The 14,403-nt window shown below is 37.7% G+C and overlaps 1 protein-coding gene across 7 annotated transcripts in view; it reads right to left on the minus strand.

The window, feature by feature from the left end:
* The window catches only part of ulk4 (unc-51 like kinase 4), a 113,870-nt gene extending 100,619 nt beyond the window's left edge, over positions 1-13,251 (minus strand). For 6 of the 7 annotated variants that reach the window (XR_015925789.1, XM_088602193.1, XM_088602197.1 and 3 more), the window contains exons 1-15: positions 13,101-13,251; positions 12,211-12,350; positions 10,897-10,996; positions 10,173-10,312; positions 8,864-9,026; positions 8,506-8,607; positions 8,068-8,151; positions 7,497-7,572; positions 7,181-7,276; positions 5,606-5,736; positions 4,022-4,091; positions 3,391-3,457; positions 2,611-2,715; positions 2,239-2,299; positions 1,011-1,192 (exon numbers count right to left, since the gene is read on the minus strand). Coding sequence is in view for 6 of the 7 variants with exons in the window: in XM_088602193.1 (XP_088458319.1) it covers positions 1,011-1,192; positions 2,239-2,299; positions 2,611-2,715; positions 3,391-3,457; positions 4,022-4,091; positions 5,606-5,736; positions 7,181-7,276; positions 7,497-7,572; positions 8,068-8,151; positions 8,506-8,607; positions 8,864-9,026; positions 10,173-10,312; positions 10,897-10,996; positions 12,211-12,348 (1,515 nt within the window). In the remaining variant the exon portion in view is untranslated. The remainder of the gene's footprint in view (positions 1-1,010; positions 1,193-2,238; positions 2,300-2,610; positions 2,716-3,390; positions 3,458-4,021; positions 4,092-5,605; positions 5,737-7,180; positions 7,277-7,496; positions 7,573-8,067; positions 8,152-8,505; positions 8,608-8,863; positions 9,027-10,172; positions 10,313-10,896; positions 10,997-12,210; positions 12,351-13,100) is intronic. The other variant, XM_088602194.1, reaches the window with a different exon arrangement.
* Positions 13,252-14,403: the final 1,152 nt, after the last annotated feature.

Consider the following 14,403-nt stretch of genomic DNA (forward strand, 5'->3'; position numbering starts at 1 on the left):
GAAAGGCAAACGACAGGCCCAAACCTGATATGCTGATGCAATACTGAACAAATTTATTTTAACTAAATCGATAACTAACTATGTTTTTGTCCGCGTCATGTATACCCCATCTGGTGGTCGAAACGTGCAATTCCAGTCTAGCAAGAAGGCGGCGTGCGGCTCAGAGGTGTACAGCAGCCCAGCAGGCATAAGGTCACGGCAGGTCTCACTAACGTCATACTTTCATTGAAGGGACTCAAAAAGAGAAGACTTAGGAAAAGGAGCTGTATAGTGGCACGGGGGCCTGTAGAGTCAGTTTGGAGGGTGAGCTTCTGATGAGTCTTTTCCCAGATAAACGCTTGTTTCTCTGTCTGAGTGGATGTCAGTGGTAGTGACTTGTATTAAAAATGTATGTAGTGTACTTTGGAGTCTGTAAATATTAGGCTGGGTGTTGTTTCCAGCTTTAAATACCAGGATTTCAACACACTGTCTATTTATTCTTCAAACATGAAATTATTCACAGAAAAATAAAGGCGGCACATAGTGTCACTCAGACGTTTTATCACCGTTGCTGTGAGCCAAGGCATTAGGAAACAACTGGTGATTGCAAATCGGGTGGGTATGGAACAAAATTTAATCAGGATTCCAAACATAAAAAATGTATAAAAACTCCAGCTTCTGGCATCCATCCAAACTGCTATTGTTTTACTTCCTCCGGATATGGAATTAAAACATCTACATAGCTTTTCTCCTTCCTACGATTTGGGGTGTTCAAGAAAAGCTGCAAACAAAAGGACTTCACAAAATGTAAATGAAACTCGTCTTAATTAAGGAAAACGAATGAGCCTGATTCAGCTGTTTAAAGACCACATTTTGCCCCCCAGACTGTGGCTTTATTGGATATAGCCGGTAATTCCAGACATGCGCTTTCCTTAATTAGATGCAAGAGTCAACAGGGCACAATGTCGCTGATAGCTACTGCAATGCATGGTATTCAGAGCATGTAATTGGCCCTGGGCTGATGCACTTACCAGCTGAGAGTTTAGTAACCTCGTGGCTACTTCCTTATGACCAGACACAGTACAAAGATAGCAGAGCAGGTTCAGTTTGGTCCGGGGAGCTCCAGTGTTCCTATCGCCAGATTCCAGAGACGAGGACAGCTGTTGCAGGAAGCTGCCCCACTCCTTATCACTCAGAGACGCCAGCTTCTCGGCTGCAATCAGCAGAGGAACAAGGTCATGAAATTCCCTCATGCAAGGCTCTGGGCAAGTGTGCATTCCTCCTCACAGTGCAAGACCAAAACCCAAAAACGGCTGGTTTTCATGCACATACAGTATCATAGTGAGATATGCTTGGAAATACTGGATAAGCCAGTCAATGTCCTCTACAATACGCCGAGGCAGTCTATGAAAACGTTTTTCGTAACAGAATTTAATTCTATTCCATTTATTCTTCCCTAGATTACTACTGTATATAGCTGGCCACTTTAAATTCTGATGAAACCAGCTCAAAACGTTCAGCATCAGAGGGAGAGGCTAGTGTGTGTACGGGCCCCTCTGGAACAAAACAATGTGGCAAGCTTGTCAGATTCCTGTTGAAATCAGCCAAGGACACAGACATTCTATTCAAGCTACTGAAGGGGAACACAATCTCTTTTGTGAGGGTGGAAATTTAGCCTTAAGTTTCAATTCATAAAGCCAAGGATAATCAAAGAAAACAGCACAGAAAAGCACAAAGGACAGCAGGACATGAAAACAACAAGGAAAAAGTACCAGGAAAAAACACTACAACAAACATTACAAAAACTAACCCTTTAACAGCAGTGAACTAATTATTAACAAAATGTAACTTTAACGCACTCTTCCAAATGTAAATGTTTTTTTTTTAGAAACAGGTCCTAAGTTCTCCTGGAATGAGTGAATGAGGTTCACACTTTCACACTGGAATTCTGTGTCCTTCATTAATTACTTTCTTGTTCCTTCTGCATTTTGTTCATCTTAGCCAACTCTGAATTGAAGTAATAAATAAATATGAACCTTTGTAGAGCAGTTACAAAAAAAAATTGGGCCTGGAATAAATCAAAAACTTCAACTTAACACAACCAATTGCAAACCCGGTAATAAATGGAGATCTGTGCTTAGCAGAAGAATCCTGCTCTGTCCTGCTCTGCCTCCATGAACTCTGCAAATGCAGGTTGTGTCAAAGTTTACCTTGCACCTGACTTCCATTTTACCACACACAGATGCTCAATCGGTTCACCTGAATAAGCATGGACACTCAACGTCTTCGCGTCAAACCTCACAGGAACTGGTTTCAATATCTGTAAAACAACGCCGGTGACATCAGGAATGTACTTTTTTAGTAAATTAGGTAAATGACATCAGATCCTTTAACATTGTCAAGTCTGGCATGTTCATTTTAGTAAACGTTCACTGTTTCTAATTACACAAATACTGATAAATACAAACATTTGAATAAGAATTCCATAATTTTAAATATAAAATAATTACTTAGCAATTACTTTTACACTGATTTCATAATGAGTCATTTCAATTTTACAGTACATATACTAACCAGAAAAAAAAGTATTAGATTCTGTTAACAATGTCTAAATAAACTAGTAATCCATACCTTAGGATTGTCAATGATTGGAGTCACAACAAGGTCAGAGTCAGTATATATTAACTCCTTAATTCTGGAATTAAGATCATTCAAGTTGGTATCAGACACGCTATTCTGTAAGTGAGAAAAATGTTTGTATGAGATGGAAAGATATCATTGATGTTACAGACACAAAATAAAAAATACCCAAGACACTGCTTTCAAACTGAACTGTTAAAAATGTAAAAGGCCAAATCTGGAAACATTCCAAAGTCTTATCATTTGTTTTAATGTTGTAGAAGGGATCCTACAATACAAAACAAACTGAAAATGAGAGGATATCTTTTTCACATATTTCCATCAAATGTTGCCAGAAAGACAAAATTTTGAGCAGATTCTTTACACAAAAATTAATGTCAGATATATCAATCCATGAACATCAATAAACAGTACCATCAACATATTATAAGATGTCATTTAAATGTTCAAAAACATTGGTCAAAACAATCATTTTACTACTTTTTTCAATAATTCCAAATCTCTAATAATCACCCACTAAACTTTTCTAAAATGTCTTATACTTTACAGTGAAATTGCATAAACACTACACTTCTTAAGAGCTTCGAGTAATGCCATTTATTTATTAAATCATTCAAACACGTTAAAATTAAGTGCAAGTACACTTCCAGTACAAATCCTTTAATACAGTCCAAGTGCAGTTCCCCATAGGTGCAGCAGAGGTCGCTAGCCTTTTAGCAGCAACATCCACTGTCGGAGTCCAGGTGATCTCCGTGTAGAAAGTACACTAACCTGCATTTTGGTTGCCTTCTGCACAGAATCTTCCACTGCAGTGCTTGTTCTTGGTGTTGGACGTGAACTGTTCAATTAAAACACCACATACAGTACATGCATGGGTTTTGAAAAAAATATATTGATGAGCTTTTTGTAGCACAGAGGTATGTGACAAAGACAAGAAACAAGCACTTCATATAGTCTTCAGGGAAGTTGGTTTTACACTTTGGTTTCACAAGAAACCAAAATATCTATTAATTTTTCCAGATCTAAAGAAATATTCCCTTGACTGACTTCAAATATTTCAATGGGTCAGGTCAAGTACTGAGCACCGATCCAGCAAGTTTTGCATGTCACCATTAAATCCTTAGCTTTCAAAAACAATGTCTTTACGATCATTGAAGGTTTTTAGTTGTCACACTCAACTATTGCCAGTTCCAGAAAAAAGAAAACAATCAGAAGAAGTGCATCTATTTACATCATGTTTCCATTAATGTATTATTTATATTGCTTAAATAATATAAATAGAAAAAATTTCAGAAAGCTACTCAACAAAAATCAACATATCACACATGTAGAGTAGATTTTGTTTTAATATCACCTTCTGGGTGATAAAAACAGAAGGAAGATAAGAATTCACTCTTCATACCTGAGAAGAAAAATGGATTCACTGGCATCTCTGTCAAGACCACTCTTTGGTCTGAATTCAGCCATATTATCTGTAAGATTAACAGTAATTAGAAAACTCATCAATTTACAGAAGTTAGCACATAAATTGATCATATTGAAGTTTTTAATATTAGATCATCATAGCAGTTTAAAAATCCTGACTGTACACAAACACTGAGAAGAGGGGTTTACAGCCCCAGAGAAACAAGAACAGATTCTTTTCACACCAATGAGTCTTTACAAATCTACTTCTTAGAATGTAAGGGGCATGCAAAAAACAAACCACAGCAATTAAAAATGTGTAAAACACAATACATAATAGACACAAAGTTTACTAAAACCCTATAGCTCGAATTTCTGTAAAGAGGTTTTGGCTGTGAAAATCATTAAACATTATCATAGTTGCTTTCTGTTTTGTTAGTATTTATTGTACTTGCTTTACTACGCACAGCAAGTCAGAATTTTACAGGTCCCTCCAAACTTGTCTGAAATACACACCGCTCACAAAAGGAAGGAAACTTGACGCACTGAGAAGCTGAAGGAGATCCATCCATTCATTTACCAACCAGGGAGTCGGAGCCTGTCCCAGCAAGCAACACAATGCGGGATACACACACTGGACAGGACGCCAGTACATCATACTGCACACACTCACACAAACACACACACACCAGTATGCGTTTGGACTGTGGGAGGAAACCGGAGCACTCAGAGAAAACCCACAGGAAGAACATACAACCTCCATGCAGACAGCACCCCAGGTCTGGAATTGAACCCAGGACCCCAGTGCTGACCACTGCACTGCTACACCACTATGCTTGAGGTAGGTAATATTCTTCGCTATTCTACACTGTAATTCCTAGATTCAACGATGCCTGTGCATCTACGGACAAATAACTATTTTTGTAATTCAGTACATTTGTGTTTCCTAACCAGGAAGGCGCACTAAACATGGCAGGTGTCGACCAAGTTGATTAAGTGATCAAGTGCCCCTTGGATCTTGAGCAAATGTAATCTTAGGAGATCATTGGAGAAAAGCATCTACCTGATGTATGAATGTAAAGGTAAGTTTGATTTTAGACTCTTAGTGGTGTTAATTCTTATGACTCAGGAGTGCTCAGATTGATAGGGGATCAAAAATAAAAGACTAAGATACTAAGAATATACGGATATACTGTACATGTGGGCTTCTAGATGAGAGGTACACAACTCATGAGCAAGCAGCAGAACGGCTTAACCACATCACTCCAGCTGGCCTCGACAGTTCTTTCTTCTGGACAGAAACGCGCATCAGCTGAATCTGTGTGATCTCAGCTGCATTGTGATGTTGGTCTGGAAGACCCTCATCAGGTCTTGTGTGCTCCACTCAAGCTGAAAATTACAGTAGAGATCCACCACAAAAGAAGAATCGCCTCTCTATTCAGGGATGCAAAGAATTCAGCAATTACAGTCTAGAAGAACAAACAATATTGTTTTCTCCCCCAAGCTTTTCTGCACACAATGTCTCCAGACATATGAACTGCGCATGTTAAAGCCCTGGCCACTGCCTTCCCCAGAGCATTACCTAATGTGTAGGACTTGTTTAACAGCTGGCTGCTGTCCAGGCCTACTCTTGATCCCTGTAAAGGGACATCAGCAGGGCTCTCAGGTAACACTCTGCAGGGGAGAAAGCTTCCACTGCCTTCTGTGGTGCTGCTGTAAAAATATCAGAAGCAATATCAAAAAGCACAAACAGTTTTCGATGTTGTTTATAATCAAGGCATAGCTCAAACTGTAATGATACCATATGGGGTATAATGGCAATCTAAAACTAGTCTCCAGTAAGTTCAGAAATTTTTAAAAATGATCACTGATTTAAATCCATTGTTAAATCAAGGTTACGTACTTTCATTTAAGCTAAGAACAAATACAGGAAAATGAATGAAGAGTAGAAAATGAAGACAAGTTGTACAGGAAGCCTGTATCAGGGGAAAAAAAGGATTTCTCAGAAATACCAAGCCAGAGCAGAAGAAACAAGTTGGTGTATAAACTGAGCATAATGCATGATTCATGAAAAATATTTGGGCTCTGCAGTCTCAACTTCACAAATGTAAGCTGAACATTTTTTTAAATTTTGAAGTGGTTTTATGATGTACTGTACATTAACGTAAGCCTTTTTGTGATCTTGTCTTTTGTCAGAACTCTTGATTATTTGCAAAGGAGCATTAAATGTATTTTAGGCAACAGCTGAGACTATCAGTTGTCATGGTATGTTGTGAAGCAGAAGAAAAGAATTCCCAAGTCAGGAGAATTTTTGCCAAGAAACAAATTCTCTCCCAATTACAATGCTCTCTGTTCCCACAACTCAGAATACTGAGTACAACCAGTACAAAATCCAACCACCTCTGTATCGCATAAGAGACCGCGCTTGTTTACAGCACTGTCAGTGAGCACACAGTCTCTACTGCTGCAAACCCAAGAAGGAAAGCCACATGTCAGCACACAGGTGGGATGTGAGATTTCTTTCTGTTTTTACAGGGCTGTTCCTATTACAGTTTCTATAATGTGCAAGCTTAAGAAGTAAAAAGTGCATAAAACATGCAGCATGTTAGGTGTTATACATTGTAAGAAAATAAGAGATCACAAATAAAAGGCCATTAAGACCATCTAATTCAGCTGGCAGATTCCATTAGCAAGACACCTGAGGTGGGAATGATTCCCAGTAAGTGCTGGCCTGCACATGTAGAAGATATAAAGGTCAACAAAGCATTGTGGCAGTTTTTCTGCTGTCACAGGATTAACAGACTGTAAAATTGATGTTCTGGATACACACTTCAAAGTGAATGGTAGTTTGTGCTCTGTACATTAGAGATGTCATGGCATGTGCAGGACCTGATTAACAAAATTAAGAAAAATTGAGATTAATTTTACTAAATACACTAAATACATTTTTCACCCAAAAAAATCAGAGCTGCAAAGCTAAAAAGTTAACTAAAAAAATTTGAAAGTATGATGTGCCGTGTCAGAATTACACAGCAGGTTACGCAAGATTTAGTGTAGCATTTATAATAAAAAAAAAACATTTAAAAACGTTCAACAACAAAAAAAATGAGCACCCATCTCATCTGAAATGTGAACAATGCTGAGGATATGAAACTACCTTGAGCAAAGGGATGGATCTTGCACAGAACTGTCTTGGCCCCTGATAAAAGCTCCTTTCCAGAAGGGGTGTTTCAGCAAATCTGACCAATTTAGCCTGTTAAGAAAAAATAATTTAAATCAGACATCTTCTTAGGCTAAGATCACACATATTCATTCTTTTGTAAACCTTTTATGTTCTTAGAGGTTCCACTATTTAGATAGCATGTACTGGTTCTGTATACTTGTGCACACTGTTAAAGTACATTTAAGCAACTGAATGCAAATCAGCCATTTCAGACCTGTAGCAGACTAAGGGATTGAGGGAAGATACTCACCTTTTACTGGGATCTTTCTGAAGCAAACCATCTAACAGACTCTGAAACTCGGGGGTAGGTTTGGGGAGGGTCACACCTTAACACAAGCAATTGTTTACATTTAACTGCACAGAATTCGTGTTTAAGCAGCTCAGAGAGATCCGATAACATTCCAGTGCTTTCTTACTTTGTAACCCACATCTCATATTGTAAGGATTTTACTGTTAATGTCAACATAGAACTGCTGGTTCAGCAGGGTTATTATTGTCTAGTGCTTTGTGATCCACGGTTATAATGGCATGTGAAATAAAAGAACATTGTACTGTCCTACATTTTGCACTAGAGCTATAATTTAGCCTTTTTAAGAAAACTCCCAACATCTTATTTTACCATGTCTACAAAACTGTCAGCTGATTTCACAGCAAACCATTCTGTAAAAGGTTAATGACTCAGGATCTCATATGAAACCTGTTATTCGATAAGACGGACGGAAAACTCTGTTACAGAGCAATCTGCAGCCTACTCAATGGTGAGATTTAAGGAGGAAGACTTTTTAAACGGTAATTAGATATTCAGATGTAACGCTCCTTACCCTTTGTTCGAAGGGGTGGTGGATCTTCATGTAAAATCAGCTCGACCAGCTCTGAAAAGCTTTCAGACAAGAACGGAGGCTTTCCTGCAACAAAAAAGGTTGCAAGAACAAGTTCATTTTGATACATATTTCCAGGCTGAATGCCCATCATGCTGGAGACCAGGGGACTCGGTGTCTTCTGCCTCTTTTTCCACCCACATTCACACTTCTACAGTTGGTCTAATTATTTAATTAGCTGCATAACTGCAACACTTCTAAAACGATAAGGGTAACTGTTTAATTTTACCACCCTTTTCTGAAAAAGCAGAAGATACATTCCATGTTCGTTCCAGCGAACGAAACCGCTGCCTGAGAGTTATACGAATTTGTGTTGAAGTACATCTGTATGTATTATTGTCTTGTACTACATATCAGAAAAGCAAAATAGGAATAGCTAACCTGAAAACATCTCATAAAATATGCACCCCAAGGCCCAGAAATCACTAGCAATGCTTGAATCTCCGCCCTTCACAACTTCTGGAGCTGCATACATTGGAGATCCTACAATGAACAAGCACACAGGCGTCAAATATCAGGAATGCAACAGGGTACTGGGATGGGATTCAGGAATACAGGCAAGATGGTTTAAAAACAGGTGAAAAGGCTCTTGTACTACGCATATTTATTTCACAAAAGGCAGCACTTCTGCATCGTGTAAAGCCTCCTGAAGCTTACCTGGGACAAGTTTTCACACATTTTTCTGGAAAACTATGTTCAAATTTGCTTGACAAGCATTATAAAGAACATTACACATAACCTTGAATTCTGTTCTTGATGTTTCTTCTTGGTGTGCTTTCTCCACCATCTCCACCACCTTCCTCAGACACAACTAAAGCAAAGAACTCCTCAAGGTTTTCTCCTTCTGCTTTAGACAAGTAGAAATTAGAATACTTCAGCGTTCCCGGTCCATCCAACAGTATCTGCAGGAAATGGTATACTGGTTAAATTAATTTTCTTACCTACATTTTAAGTTTACATCTTCAAGATTCAGCTCAAATTCTTAATTTTATTTTTACTAGAACATTTATAAAAATATAAGTGCAGCACAATTTTGTCATCAATGGTAGAAATTTACATTCAAGACTACAGCCTAATGCAGATTAATGTTATGTAGAAACATTAATTTTTTGCACATATTAAGTTTGCTTACAAATACCAAGAACGTCTTAAACAAAAATCTCACCGTGTCATTGAATTTACTTCCAACATATTTAGTTCCCTGATGTACTGCTTGGTCAACAAATATGGGTTTTAATTTTAATTGTCTAACTTTCTGAAGACAATCACAATGTAGGCAAACAAGTACACTCTGCAGTAAAGAATAACAGTCTGTAAAATGTATGGTGATGTACGTACAAAAAAATCTTGTTGCCTCTTGGAGAAGTCCATGGTACTTTAAGCACCATGTCTGCTATGGTGCATTTAAGTGTTGAAGCACAATTAACACAGGACAAAAAAATCACCTGAGGCTCTGAATTTTATACCAAGATGGGTTAAATTTATATGACCTGAATCATATAGGATCATATATTAATAAATTATCATATATGAATAAGTCTGACTACTGAAAAATACAATCACCGATATGGAAAAGGCTAGCCTAAAAATGCTAAAAAGCCTTTATATGTGAAAAAGAAGGAATAAGAAGTCGTCTTCTCCAGTAGCATTGCGATTGGACAAAAGGGTAATTAATATTCATACCAAGAATCCACTGCAGCTATTGCTCTTACCCTATCCTTCTGATCACACCCTATCTAAAAGAGTGTTCATTCTAACTATTACTGAATTATTTGGCAGATGTTCTATCCGAAGCAACATACATTTGCACTCATACAACCGGGCATTATACTGGAATACTTTGGCCAAAATCTACAACTTTTCAGTTATTCATTTTTCTGATACTTGGGCACCCTACCCATATGACATATAGCAAAAAGGAGGCAGGGGGCAATTTAAAACATTTGACAATCAGAGTGATGAAGAATAAGGGTGAAAAAGTTAAAAGGCCGATGAGCTAACCAGAAATGAACAGGCAGTGAAATCATCTTGATAAGTCTTACTGATACCTTTGCAGGGGTGATGTCACAGAAGACGATGCCAAGCTCATGGATGTGTTTCAGGCCTTTCACTAAATCGATCCCAAACTCCCACACAACATCTTCTTCCAGACATTCATCCTGACTAATCACTGCTTCTAAGGATCCCCCTGGAACAGAGCAAAGGTATTGAAAAATATTAACTCCTATAAAAGAGAAGAGACAATCTTAAAGCAATACATTAGGTTCACAAAACCTCACTGGCTATAAAACCGTTTTATTCAATGAAATAAAAACTGAACAGCCCCTCGGGGATGAATAAAGTATTTGGAATTTAATTGGAGTTTTAATCTAACAGCTATTAAAATTGCATAGGAAAGGTCACAGACGATCAGCCAATCAGCCCATCCAGCTCATTGGGTTTTTAGTAACTTATTGTTCACAGGATCTCATCCAGCTGTTTCTTGGAGGAAGCCAGGGTATTCAGTTTTAAATCCAATTCCAAATTCCACCTGTGTATGCTGATTCATGTTTCTCTGCTTACTCTTGAAGAAGTCCACTGCTTCCGAAGATTTCGGATTGAGCACTGACTGCTCCCCTTGCCTGCTCCCTCGCGTTCCCGAATTGGGAGAAGCGGCTAGAAAACAGGTGGCTGGAACTCACTGCACCCAAAGTCTCCCTCCCTCACTCCAAAAGTGTCAACAAGTGGAAAACGCCTTCTTGAACCGAAAACTGCAGGTTCACAGGCACTCACCTGTACACAGCTCAACCACAAGCCAGAGGTGGTTGCTGGTTTCGTACCACTCATGAAAGGAAACTACATTTTCATGCTTTATGTCATGGGTAAGACGTACCTATGGACATAAAATAACACAGAACACAAACGTTAAAATACAAATATTCTTCATACTAATTCCCAACTCCTAAATACTCTGTTTTAAGTGTTGAAAAATTGAGCACTAAAGACCCTTTATACTATATTATACTATATAATGAAGGAATCTGTTATATATTGAGAAAATCACACTTGTAAAGTCAATGAGTGAGAAAGGCTGTGAATCACATTCATGTACAGAGGCATGCATGTCTGAAAGTATCAAACAGCAATACTACTAATTTGTGATAGATTCCAATTTGAGCTTTTTCACCACAGCCAAGCATGCAGACAGACTTTTAGAAAGGACTTTTTTAAATAAGAAAGTACAATAAAAAATATTAAATATGTGCTCTGTTGTACACACCACTCTTTGCCTGCAACAATGAGGTCTAGCTCATGAACTGATGTTCAATATGTTCTGTCAATAAAACATGACTTTATATTGCATCCAATAAGTTGAAACATCAGACAGAAAAGAGAAAAGTATTAAGAAACTATTAAACTTATGTGGGAGGTCCCTGTGTGTCACCTACACAGCACATTAGAAAAGCCTGGTTTCTAAATAATTATTATTAAAACTATTTGTCCCAACAAAGAAATTCTGCAACAACTACACCTGAAATACTGTTGACAAACATGGATGAATGTTTAGATTCTAACAGCCAAAATATTGTTTCTAGAATTGTTTCTGTTTTTAGAATGATCCTTTACTTGTTACTTAAACGTATACATACTGTACAGAAACAAACTGAATAAGCTCAAATTTATTTTTGAGTGTAATGATTCTGTTTTGTCTATTTTATTCAAGTAATACAGACAACATAATAAACGTAACTATTTTTAAACAAAAAAAAACACAGGAACAAAAAGTAGGTTTCTAACACGAATTGGTGTAAATTGGTGTAAATCTGTCCGACTTACTGTGAAAGAGAACTGGACCACTTATAAACCTTCAACGTACTGTATTGGTACACTTTAAACTGAACTTCTAACTGGGAACATGAATGTGTATGAGTGATAATAAGGTTGTGAGTTAAAGTGGTACTGTATCTCCTGTGACAAAAGTCGCTGTTACAGTTTGTATCCTACCAATAATTTCATCTTTTATCATTAAATAAATCCATTTTCAACAAATGTGCCTCATTTTTGTGTCTGTTCTTCGCGTGTCTATGTTTTTGCTCAGTTACTCACGTGGTTAGTGATTTCAGCCCTCTTTGATTTGTCGCTGCAAATGATGGCAACAAAATTAATGCTTCCCTTCCTCCTCCCCTTGTACACAACAGACTTGCTTCCTCGTCCAATTTCTTCGTAAAGAATGAAATTTTCCATCCCTGGGAACGGGAGTACACGTTTACAGTTACTAATATACTGTACATGTTGTTACTGGAGTACAGACATAGTGCATTCAGATACGGAAAACCAATAAATTATGATACAACAGCTGGCAATAAATTAAAATATAATTTATGGTAGTGCATGGCACAGATTACTTTAGAATTACGTCGGAGTTCTTCACCCAAACACTTCATTTTCACCATGTGAGCCAAGTGACCCATAAACTAACTCCACTGCTGCACAAGATTAAAAACGCATCAGTATCAAATGCTTTCCGTTATGCATTCTGAGCCACGTCTTAGATTTGTCTCATCTTTGTCTTTTGTCCGTTTTCTTCCCAAACTTAAAAACATACCAGAACACCCGCAAAAACATTAACCCGAACCTCTTTAATTGCACGAAACATAGTGAGGAACATAATAAAACATTTAACTGACTCTATATAAAATTTATTAGGCCAGCCATCAATGTCTTCTCCCTAATATGCAAAATTCCACGTAGACAAAATAAATATTTTATGCAATGCTATTCCCTTATTTACTAACTACAGCAAAACAATATACTTTTTAAAAATCTCAGGGAATACGTCTTTATTATTGAATGACGATATTAGGCTTCACGACTTAGATGGAAAGTTCACTAGTATCATAGGAGGCATCTCCAAAACTGAACTATCTTCCAAAATTCAACTCATCGCAAACTCCGAATAAATTAGCATTAATAACGATGATGAAAAACAAACAAACCTCCTCCACGCACGACGTGGATACTCCCCCAAATAAAAAAAAATAAGGGCAATGCCAATATACAGAAAACCTGAAGTTAATGCTAGAAAACTGCACACTAGTCGATTATTTTCACTCCTTCAAACTGCACGCACTACCGGAAGCACCGTTGGAACAAACTACTGAATAACACTTGGGGTGACCCAAAAACCATTCATCCCCAAAACCTACAATACTTAAGGATAAGACAGAAAAGCTATACATGTTTAACTTCGGTGAAAATAGTATACGTATTTTTATAAATAAAAGAAATATTAAACATTATCTTTGTGATCTGTTCTCTATGTTTTAACTTTAGTACAACCCATTTCTGAGCCTTCCCTCGGTCTCTAGGATACGGGCGAGGACGCCAAACATGACCAAAGCGTTGAAGAGCTCGTACTGTGCATCTTCACTCGTCCTCTTCTGATTTATTTCCGTTGCTTCATTTCAAACCATAGAAATCTGGACGTTAGTATCGGAATCATACATTTAAGCATGATCTCTTTTGTTTGACATAAATGTAGTTTGTTTCTTGGATAGAGTTACATTCAGCCCTATGGAAATACTGTAGTAATTGATGAACGCGATTTACCTGGTACTTCAACATATAGTTTAATGCTTTTGGAAGTTATAAATAAATAAATACAGTATCTCTTGCATGCACTGATATATTATCTGGGCCCATACGTAGGCAATACAGAGGCATTAACAATCTAGTTATGAGGTCTGTGTCTTTGTATCTACCGAACATACGTTGTAAATAAACGTTTATAATTCCAGGAAATGTTCATATTCATCTTCATTTTCGGCACAATTCGACCCCTTTTTTAACGTGAGTAAGACCATTCACGGCAAAACTCACAGACAGGACCTTGTTATTAATCAAGTTCTCCACGTACAAATTCTAATCAGACTATCAGGTTTTGCAACATCTGGTCTTATAATTCAAATTTGTTTTCAGAATCCACTCTAAGTTCTTCTGTCAGGGATCGTCAGCCGGTTAGTATTAAGGGCTCTTTGTTCTTCAGAATTCCACCATTGGCTTAGCACAAGAGCTAAAGAGTCTCAGATACACGTCGCTCCCCTTGGTGTATCTCATGTGAACGATGATACAAGCCTTCTTCTGTTCAATTGCATGCATGCCTTCAAGGGGAGGGAACCTGCCATCATATCATTGGAATTCCTTGTGGATCAGGAGAGGGGAAAAGTAACACTAGGTCCCCTTTATCCAAAATTCACCAACACCTGTAATCATATTTCTGAGCGATTTCAATTATTATTG

This window comes from Lepisosteus platostomus, chromosome 12 (assembly GCF_059453375.1).
Source record: "Lepisosteus platostomus isolate fLepPlt1 chromosome 12, fLepPlt1.hap1, whole genome shotgun sequence".
Taxonomy (NCBI): domain Eukaryota; kingdom Metazoa; phylum Chordata; class Actinopteri; order Semionotiformes; family Lepisosteidae; genus Lepisosteus; species Lepisosteus platostomus.